The sequence below is a fragment of the Oryctolagus cuniculus genome, chromosome 8 (assembly GCF_964237555.1).
Source record: "Oryctolagus cuniculus chromosome 8, mOryCun1.1, whole genome shotgun sequence".
NCBI lineage: Eukaryota > Metazoa > Chordata > Mammalia > Lagomorpha > Leporidae > Oryctolagus > Oryctolagus cuniculus.
The window spans coordinates 107,678,159-107,688,196 of NC_091439.1; the positions used below are offsets into that span (position 1 = coordinate 107,678,159).

A 10,038-nucleotide genomic window follows, 5' to 3' on the forward strand; every position below is an offset into this window, starting at 1 on the left:
AGAATTTATAATCAGTTGCCACTCTTCTCTAGCCCCCCCTCTCCATTTTTATTATAATTCAAAAAATACTCAAGAAACCAACGCTATATACCAATCATTACACAAGAAACTATGAGATAACTTAAAACGGTATAATGTCGGGAATATTTTCTATATAGAACTTATTGTTTAAAAAAAAAAACTTATAGGCAAAATAATTAAAGCACTATATAAAAAGGAAGCCCTGATTTACAAATATCCTTTATAGACAAATTTCATTCAACCTCTTCAACCTCTTTGAAACTTTTTTTGAAAAAATGTCAGGAGACATCTAAAGAAAAAGGATAGCTAAAGATAACAAGAACTCTAGTCTGAATGAAATGGTGATATCAATTACTAAAATAGAAAATGCAGAACATTATTGGAGCTAGTATTATGGCGTTAGTATGTTAGGCCACCACCTGCAACATCAGCATCCTATATGGTACCAGCTTGCATCCCAGCTCCTCCACTTTCAATCCAGCTCCATGGTTATGGCCTGGGAAAGCAACAACAGCCCAACTGCTTGGGCCCCAGCCACCTACACTGGAGACCTGGATAAAGCTCCTGGCTTCAGCCTGGCCCAACTTTGGCTGCTGCAGCCACCTGGGGAATGAACCAGTGGATGGAAGATCAGTATCTCTCTCTGTAAATTTTTCAAATACGTAAACCTTTTTGAAAAAAAAAAAGTGTTAATTTTAAGTTTAGCTTTATTTTGAGCATGCTGAAGGTGAGATGAGTGTCCATCACTTCAAATGACTGGTGCTAGAAGTGGAGCCCAGGAAAGTCATCAGAGCTGGCAGTGCAGAGGCAACAGAAGCCACATCTTAAGAGAAGGACGGATCATCCAAGAGCAGACTTTACTGCTACAAGACATGGTCAGTTGTTCAGGTGAGGAATGAGCAAGGAGACAGATTGAAGCGCAAGAAGATTCTCAGCGGATCACTCCCCACTACCGCCAGAACAGTTGCACGGCTGGCCATCCCAGGGCTCGAAGAGCTGTGAGCTCTAGCGCAACCCTAAGGACGGGAATATCTCATCACCCCTAGCAGTAGGAACTGCCTCATCACCACAGCTCCAGGGCTCAGCTCCTCTAGACTGTGACCCTGCCATCTTGTACCTAGGAGACTTTCTTAGCTTCTACTTCCCTCTCCCTATTAACCGCTGACACCCTTCCCCCCCAACCATCAACATTCTGGGACAATTTACACAGCCCAGCTAATCAACAGCCAATTTTTGGCATTACCAGGTCACCTCATAGGTCACCAGCAGGCCTACAAATTGTCTAGCTGTGGACCAGGGCCCACTCTGATCCATTCAAATATGGCCACCAACATTAGAGGTCAGGTCCCATGGTAAAGAACACAGCATATATCCATCCTTATGTAAGATAAAGCCTAAAGAATGGCTGTGGCAATTTCTTTCAGAAGGGATTGTGAACAAGAAATAAAATTTTCATGATCATTTGGGTCAGGAATTGATACATAAACACATGAAAGGCACTGCCTGTAAAATAAACAGCAAGAGTTTTTTACACACAACTTAAGATGAAAAATCTTCACAGAACTTATATACAAGTTTCATTACCCCAAGAAGCTGAACCACAGCTACTTTCTGCCAAACCATTGAAACAGCATTGCAATAGAATACTATCTGTAAACATCTAAGCTACATAACTTTTACATTTATGATATCTACTATTAGGCTTATTTCACCAGAAATCATCTTACTTTTTTAAAAAAGATTTATTTGTTAGAATTACAGACAGAGAGATCCACCTTCCATCTGCTGGTTCACTCCCTAAATGGCTGCAATGACCGGAGCTGGGCCGATCTAAAGTCAGGAACCAGGAGCCAGGAGCTTCCTCAGAATCTCCTATGTGGGTGCAGCATCCTATCCACTTGGGCCATCTGCTGCTGCTTTCCCAGGCACACTAGCAGGGAGCTGGATCAGAAGTACAGCAGCCAGGACTCAAACTGGAGCCCAACATGGAATGCCAGCACTACAGACAGCGGCTTAATGCATTATGCCACAGTGCCGAAACCAGGAATCATCTTACCTCAGTTACTTGTGATGTTAAGTAATAGCACATTCACACAACTATGTGAAGATTACTTGATATAAGGGATGGGCTTTCAGCACAGCAGTTCAGTCACTGCTTAGGACGCCTGTGTCCCATATTGGCACACCCGGTTTGAATTTAGCTCTTCCACTTCTGACTCAGCTTCCTGCTAATGCACACCCTGAGGCAGCAGACGGGTCCAGCAGATGAGTCCTCACTACTCATGTGGGAGACTTGGAATTGAGTTCCAGGCTCCTTGCTTTGGCATGGCCCAGCCCTACCTATTGCAAGGATTTAGGGAATGAATCAGTGGTCGGAAGATCTCTCTGTCTCTCCGTGTATATGTGTGTGTGCATTTCAATCTTACAAATAAAATAACTTTTTTAAAAAAAGATCATGGCCGGCGCCGTGGCTCAATAGGCTAATCTTAATCCTCCACCTTGCGGCGCCGGCACACCGGGTTCTAGTCCCGGTAGGGCGCCGGATTCTGTCCCGGTTGCCCCTCTTCCAGGCCAGCTCTCTGCTATGGCCTGGGACTGCAGTGGAGGATGGCCCAAGTACTTGGGCTCTGCTCCCGCATGGGAGACCAGAAGAAGCACCTGGCTCCTGGCTTCGGATAGGCACGATACGCCGGACCGCGGCGCGCTGGCCGCAGTGGCCATTGGAGGCTGAACCAACGGCAAAAAGGAGGACCTTTCTCTGTCTCTCTCTCTCCCTGTCCACTCTGCCTGTCAAAAAAAAAAAAAAAAAAAAAAATCATTTGGGGAACCAGCATTGTAGAACAGCAAGCTGACCTGCCATCTGCAATGCCAGCATCCCACATGGGCAGCAGTCTGAGTCCCAGGTATTCTGTTCCACTTTCAATCCAGCTCCCTACTGATGTGTCTAGAAAGCAAAGGAAGATGACCCAAGTACTTGGGCACCTGCACTTGCACAGGATACTGGATGAAGCTCCTGGCTTCAGCCTGGACAAGCCCCAAGCATTGTGGCCATTTGGGGAGTAGATGGAAGATTTCTGTCTCTCCCTCTCTCTGTAACTCTTTCAAATACACTGAGAAAAAAAAAAAACAATCATTTGGGACCAGTGTTGTAGCATAGTAGGTTAAGTCATTGCCCGCAATGCCAGCAAAAAACTGTCAGCCTGAATCCCGGCTGCTCCACTTCTGATCCAGCTCCCTGCTAATGTGCCTGGGAAGGCAGCGGAGGATGGCCCAATAACTTGGGCCCCTACCAACCACGTCACGGACACCCAGATGGAGTTCCTGGCTCCTGGCTACAGCAAGGCCCAGCTCCTGGCTGTTGCAGGCATTTGCAAAGTGAACCAGCAGGTAGAGGATCTCTTTTTGTCTAATTCTGCCTTTCAAATAAATACATAAATCTTTAAAAGGGAGTGGGGCAGTGTTGTGGTACAGCAGGTAAAGTGGCCACCTGCAACAACAGCATCTCATATGGGTGCTGGTTCATGTTCTGGCTGCTCCACTTCCAATCCAGCTCCCTATTCATGGCTTGGGAAACAGCAGAAGATGGCCCAGGTGCTTGGGCCCCTGCATCCACAAGGGAAATCCGGAAGAAGCTCCTGGCTCCTGGCCAGCCTGGCCCAGCATTGGCTGTTGCAGCCATCTGGGGAGTGAACCAGCAGATGGAAGATCAGTTGATCTCTCTATGTAACTCCTTCAAAAAATTAAATAAATCTTAAAAAAAAAAAAAAAAAAAAGGCATTCAATTATACTCCAGACACGTGTGGCAGAACGTCAAAAGCATGTGTTTTTTAAAGATTTATTTATTTATTTCAAAGTCAGAGTTACACAGAGGGAAAGAGACAGACAGGGACAGAGAGTGGCAGAGGGAAAGAGAGATCTGCTATCTGCTGGTTCACCCCTAAAATGGCTGCAATGCCAAGGATGGGCCAGGCCAAAGCCAGGACCATGAACTTCATCCAGGTCTCCCACATGGGCAGCAGGGGCCCAGGCACTCCAGTCATCTTCTGCTGCATTTCCCAGGCCATTAGCAAGAATGCCAGATAGGAAGTCTAGCAGCCAAAACACAAACTGGAGCCTACATGGGGCAGGAACTGTGGAACAGTCGGTTAATCTGCCTGCAGTGCTGGCATCCCATATGGGTGTTGGTTCTAGTCCTGGCTGCTCCTCTTCCGATCCAGCTCTCTGCTATGGCCTGGGAAAGCAGTGGAAGATGGCCCAAGTCCTTGGGCCCCTGCACCTGCATGGGAGACCTGGCTCTTGGCTTCAGATCAGCTCAGCTCCAGCCACTGCTGTTACCCACATGGGAGACCCAGATGGAGTTCCTGGCTCCTAGTTTCAGCCTGGCCCAGCACCTGCTATCACAGGCATTTGGGAAGTAGACAAACAAATGAAAGATATCTCTCTCTCTCTCTCTCTCTCTCGCTGTCTCTCCCTCTCTCTCCCTCTCTCCAACACGCCTTCAATTAAAAAAAAAAAACTTAAAAAAAGATTTATGCAGCATATTCATATGGAATTTCTATTTATCAAGATCAGAATAAGCAGGAAATCCCCTAATCTGTTGCAGTGCCTTTGGTCTAAAAGGTTACCTGATGACAATCCAGCACGCTTCTTGCCACAAATCTGGAGTGATTTCATCATCATCCTCATCATATTGCATATCTGCAAAAACAGAAACAGTGACTTCAAGTGCAGTAAGATTCCATTCAGAAGAGCTTGCACCTATACTGAAAGCAGAAACAAATCTACTCTCTAACGAATAAAAAGCAATTCTCTTACCCCACTTTTCTAAAATTTCAGTAAATTAATAAAATGCCTATATCACATAAATATTTTTTTCCAACATACAAAGAGGTTTTATTATAAAGGTTCAGTGCAAACTGTGTGGCTCTGTAAGTTTTCCATTTTCTCGAGAAAGTCCATAAAGTTTTCATTTATAGCTAATCAAGATGATAACTAGTAGCAAGCTCATAGTCCTCCAATCAACAAGCTCCTTGGGGACTGGAGTCAGACAGCAGGGTCATGGGGTAGAGGTAGAAAAGCTTCCAACATCGGGTCAAAACCCTAAAACAGTGGTCTGTTATAGCAACATATCGTTATGCAGACAGACATGACTGCAGGGCTCATCTTTATCTGCCATCCCACATGTTCATCTACAAAGTGATCTTGATAAGCCAACTATCACAACAGAGTGGTCTGTGCATGCACCCCTTGAATCTGGGTGGATTTTTTACTCTCCTGTGACCAAAAGAAGTGATGATGCATGATTTTAGAAGCTAGATCAGAAAAAGCAATACAGGGGCCGGTGCTGTGGTACAGCAGGTTAGCGCCCTGGCCTGAAGCGCTAGCATCCTACATGGGCGCTGGTTCTAGTCCCGGCTGCTCCACTTCCAATCCAGCTCTCTGCTATGGCCTGGGATAGCGGCAGAAGATGGCCCGAGTGCTTGGGCCCCTGTACCCACGTGGGAGACCCAGAAGAAGCTCCTGGCTCCTGGCTTCGGATCATCCCAGCTCCGGCTGTTGCGGCCAACTGGGGAGTGAACCAGTGGATGGAAGACCTCTCTCTCTGCCTCTCCTCTCTCTGTGTAACTCTCTCAAGTAAAAATAAATAAATAATCTTTAAAAAAAAAGAAAAGAAAAGAAAAGAAAAAGCAATACAGCTTCCACCCTGTTTGCTACAACACTTGTTTCTGGAACCCTGAGCTGCCAATAAAAAGTCCTACTACCACTCTCAGGCTGCAACTCTGTGAGAAAGCCCAAACCTTAAGGAACGGATACTTACAGATGTTACAGATGCTCTAATAGCAATCCCAGGCCTCGAGTCCTCCCAGGCCAGGTGCCAAACACGTGAATAAACACTCCAGATCCTCCAGTCCCCAGCCTTCATCCTCCCCAGACCACACACACTGAGGTGACAAGTCCTGCATACCAGGCCGTGTCTAAATTCCCAGTCCACAGCATCCATAAATATAGTAATTTTTAAAACATTTATTTGAAAGTCAGAGTTACAGAGAGAGAGGAAGACAGAGACAGATCTTCACTCCTCAGATGACCACAAGGGCCAACACTGGGCCTAAAAGCTGAGCTGGGCAGAGACCTCATGTTACGTGAACAGGAGTAAACCAGGCAAAGAAGGTAAGGCTAGGAAGAGTAGAGAAAGTATGAGGGGCACCAAGACACAGCTAAGAGTAGCAGGTTCTCATGTTCTGCAGCTCAGAGCATGACTACCACTCAAAACAGATCAGGGGCTGGGGCTGTGCCGTAGCAGGTAAAGCTACCGCCTGCAGTCCCGGCATCCTATATGGGCGCTGGTTCGAGACCCGGCTGCTCCACTTCCAATCCAGCTCTCTGCTATGGCCTGGGAAAGCAGTAGAAGATGGCCCAAGTCCTTGGACCCCTGCACCTGCCTGGAAGACTCAGAAGAAGCTCCAGCCATTGCAGCCATCTAGGGAGTGAACCATTGGATGGAAGACCTCTCTCTCTGCCTCTCCTTCTCTCTCTGTGTAACTCTTTCAAGTGAATAAATAAATCTTTTTTAAAAATTATATATTGTATACTACATAAAGAACTCAACGAGGGGCAGGTGTGTGGCCTGGGGTAAGATGCTGGTTAGAACACCTGCATCCTACATCAGAGTACCTGGGCTCAGTCCCTGGCCCTGACCCCTAACTCCAGCTTCCTACTAATGCACATCCTGGAAGGCAGCAGTGATGGCTCAACTGACTGAGTTAATGTCACTCATGTAGAAAGTCTATCACTGGGCCGGCGCCGCCGTGGCTCACTAGGCTAATCCTCCGCCTTGCGGCGCCGGCACACCGGGTTCTAGTCCTGGTCGGGGCGCCGGATTCTGTCCCAGTTGCCCCTCCTCCAGACCAGCTCTCTGCTGTGGCCAGGGAGTGCAGTGGAGGATGGCCCAAGTCCTTGGGCCCTGCACCCCATGGGAGACCAGGAGAAGCACCTGGCTCCTGCCATTGGATCAGCGCGGTGCGCCGGCCGCAGCGCGCCAGCCGCGGCAGCCATTGGAGGGTGAACCATCGGCAAAAGGTAGACCTTTCTCTCTGTCTCTCTCACGGTCCACTCTGCCTGTTAAAAAAAAAAAAAAAATTAAATAAACAGGACAGAGGATCTGATAGGTTCTAAGCATAAGGACATGGAAATGCTAACTGCTTGACTATCAGTTTACACTACATATATGTGTTGAAACACTGCTTGGCACTGCACACAATGTACAAATATTATGTGTTAATCAAAATACTTTTAAATAAAAATACATGACGCCCAGGTTTCTGGTTCCCACAAAAGAGAAGGGTGGTACCATGCTCTAAGACAGACAACCCAGAAGCCGATGGCTTTGGAAGTGCAGATGATGATGGGAGCGGGGGTGCATAAAAAACATGGTGAGCTCAGCCTGGGCAGTGACAATTTACAGAAGCCCAGAGACACTTCAGTTAGAGACGCAGGACATCTGAGCTGGGAATGTGTGCGTATGTATTGAGACGTCATCCACATACACAGTAACTGAAGCCACGGAAAACGCGAACAGCAGGAGTGAATGAGAAGGGACAAAGTCTGATAGGTGTAAGAATCAAGTGACGGTGCTAAGGCTGAGGAGATGGGCTGCCAAAAGGAACTCACCCATGATGCTAAATACCGCAGGGCCTGCCTGAGGCTTACACAGTGCTACCGGCTGTATCAGTGGGAAGGGCATCTTAATGAAGCAGCACTGAGATCAGATTAGAATGTGCTGAAAACCTGAGAGGCCACAAACTCTTCTGAGAACCCCGGTCGCCCATGGAAGGAGAAAGGTCAGATATTCCCAGGAAAGAAACAACTGAGCAGAGTTTAACTTCTTTGCAGGTGCCAAGAGAGATCTGACACTTTCACATGGCAACATCCGAAAGGAGCAGCCTAATTGATGAGGGCGTATCTAACAGACTTCAGAACAGGCAGGAATGGAACATGGACCACTCTTCTCTTCCACAGGTACTTTATACGTTGCTAATGAGAATGTAAATTCGCAGTTAATAGCACAGTGGTCACTTGGCACCATCCTGCAAAATGTTAAATGAATATACCGTTTGACCTGACAATTCTCTATTTAGCGATTTTTTTTTTAATATTTTTTATTTACTTAAAAGGCAGTTCCAGAAAGAGAAAGGGCTTCCATCCGCTGGTTCACTCCCCCAATGGCTGCAGCAGCCGGAGCTGGGCAGGCCCGGGGCCAGGAGCCTCTTACGGGTCTCCCGCGCGGATGCAGGAGCCCAGGCACTGGGCCGTCCTCCACTGCCCTCCCAGGAAAAGACGAGAATGATGCAAATGCCCATCCCTAAGAGACTGGCTGAGTCGCACTACATCTAAACAAGCGAGCAGTGACGATGGACTCCACACACTGGCAGGAAAGCCCACTACATAATACTATGTAAGAAATAGAAATACAGGAGAGCACGAATGGTGCTTTTTGTCTGAAAATCGGGGAACCACACAATCCCATTTACGCTCACTCACACGTACGTAAAGAAACCTTGGAGCAGGAGAATCTGTACCAGCAGCTACCTGCGTGGACGCGGTTCAAACCGGACAGCTGGTGGGTCCGATGAGCCCCGGCGCTGAGACGCTAAGCCTGCGCTTCTGCTTCCTCCGAGAGGCAGCGGAGGCGAGCGGGTGGGATGCCAGGGGGGCTACGGGACTGGGAGCCAGAACACCTCTCTGGCGGCCGCGCGTCCCTCTGGGGCGCAGTCAGTTCCAAGGACACCTTCGAGACAATTCCCCGAGGTTTAGGACTGCACGGAGGAGGGCCACCCGCGGCCGCCGTGCTCCCAGGGCCCAGCACACAACCTAACGGATGGCCAGCGCCACTCCGTCCATCGGTGGCCCGGGGACCCGAGGACCGTCGGGACGCCCCCGAGCCGGAACAACGCCATCTGCCTACGGTTCCGCACGCCACTCCACCACGGGACGAACACAGCCGGCCAGGAGCCTGCACGCGCGCATCCCCCGCGCCGCCACTTCCCGCACGCCCAGCTCGGACCGCGGCCCGGGGGTGGCGGGGGTACACCGCGGGGGTCTCCGGGCGGCGGACGCAAAGCCGTCCAGCTCCCCCATTTTCCCGCCGCGGAGTCTGCGTTGCATGGTCACCTACCCTCGTCCGCGTCGTACATGTTGGCAAACGGTCCAGGAGATCCTAACCCTCAAAAAGAAAAACCACTGAGACAGAAAACCGCGTAGCAGCCGCCACAGGGCCGCAGGCAGAGACGAAGCAACTTCCGGTTCCGGTGTTCCCACAATTCTCTGCGTCCCCGAAGGCCCGCCCCACCGTCGCCGAGGTGGGATCTGCGCCTGCGCCAGTTGAAGCATAGGGCGGGCTGGGCTCGGGGTCGCTCGGGCGCGGCTGAGCCGGGGCGCGACCAGTCCGAGGCGGAGGGGCGGCTCTACAGCTGCTTCACGTTGAACAAACCCCGCCTGAAAAAAATCCAAGTGAATTTGTTAGCGGTTCTGGCCGTGGCGTGAGCTCGCAGGTTTAAGGCTGTATTGTTTGCACTCCAAAGACCAGGAAGCCACAAAACTAAAAGGGATTAAGTGCGACTTGTGCTGGCCGTAGCGCCTTGAGAAAGCTTGAAGAAAGATTTATTTATTTATTTGAGAGGCAGATTTACAACGAGGCAGAGAGGTCCTCCGACCGCTAGTTCACTCCCCCAGGTGGCCGCAACAACCGCGGAGCTGAAGCCAGGAACTTCCTCCCGGTCCCCGACGTGGGTGCAGGGGCCTCAAGGACTTGGGCCATCTTCTGCTGCCTTCCCGAGGCCCCAGCAGAGAGCCGGGTTGCAAGTGCAGCAGCCGGGACTCGAACCTGTGCCCTCAAGGGAGGCTGATACCGCGGCTTTCCCGCTACGCTTTCATCGCGATAACTCGCGGGATCTCGAGGTGGAAGGAAGCCGCACCTCCGGGGTTTGGGGCAGAACGGGCGCCTGGGGCCCCACTGCG

The 10,038-nt window shown here is 49.7% G+C and overlaps 1 protein-coding gene across 2 annotated transcripts in view; it reads right to left on the minus strand.

The window, feature by feature from the left end:
• The window catches only part of POLR2B (RNA polymerase II subunit B), a 43,149-nt gene extending 33,763 nt beyond the window's left edge, over positions 1-9,386 (minus strand). Inside the window, exons 1-2 of one of the 2 annotated variants that reach the window (XM_002717160.5) lie at positions 9,197-9,386; positions 4,647-4,719 (exon numbers count right to left, since the gene is read on the minus strand). In XM_002717160.5, the coding sequence (XP_002717206.1) occupies positions 4,647-4,719; positions 9,197-9,215 (92 nt within the window). In that variant the 5' untranslated portion in view covers positions 9,216-9,386. Of the gene's footprint in view, positions 1-4,646; positions 4,720-8,610; positions 8,810-9,196 lie in introns of those variants that run through there. The other variant, XM_051820239.2, reaches the window with a different exon arrangement.
• Between the last annotated feature and the right edge of the window lie 652 nt (positions 9,387-10,038).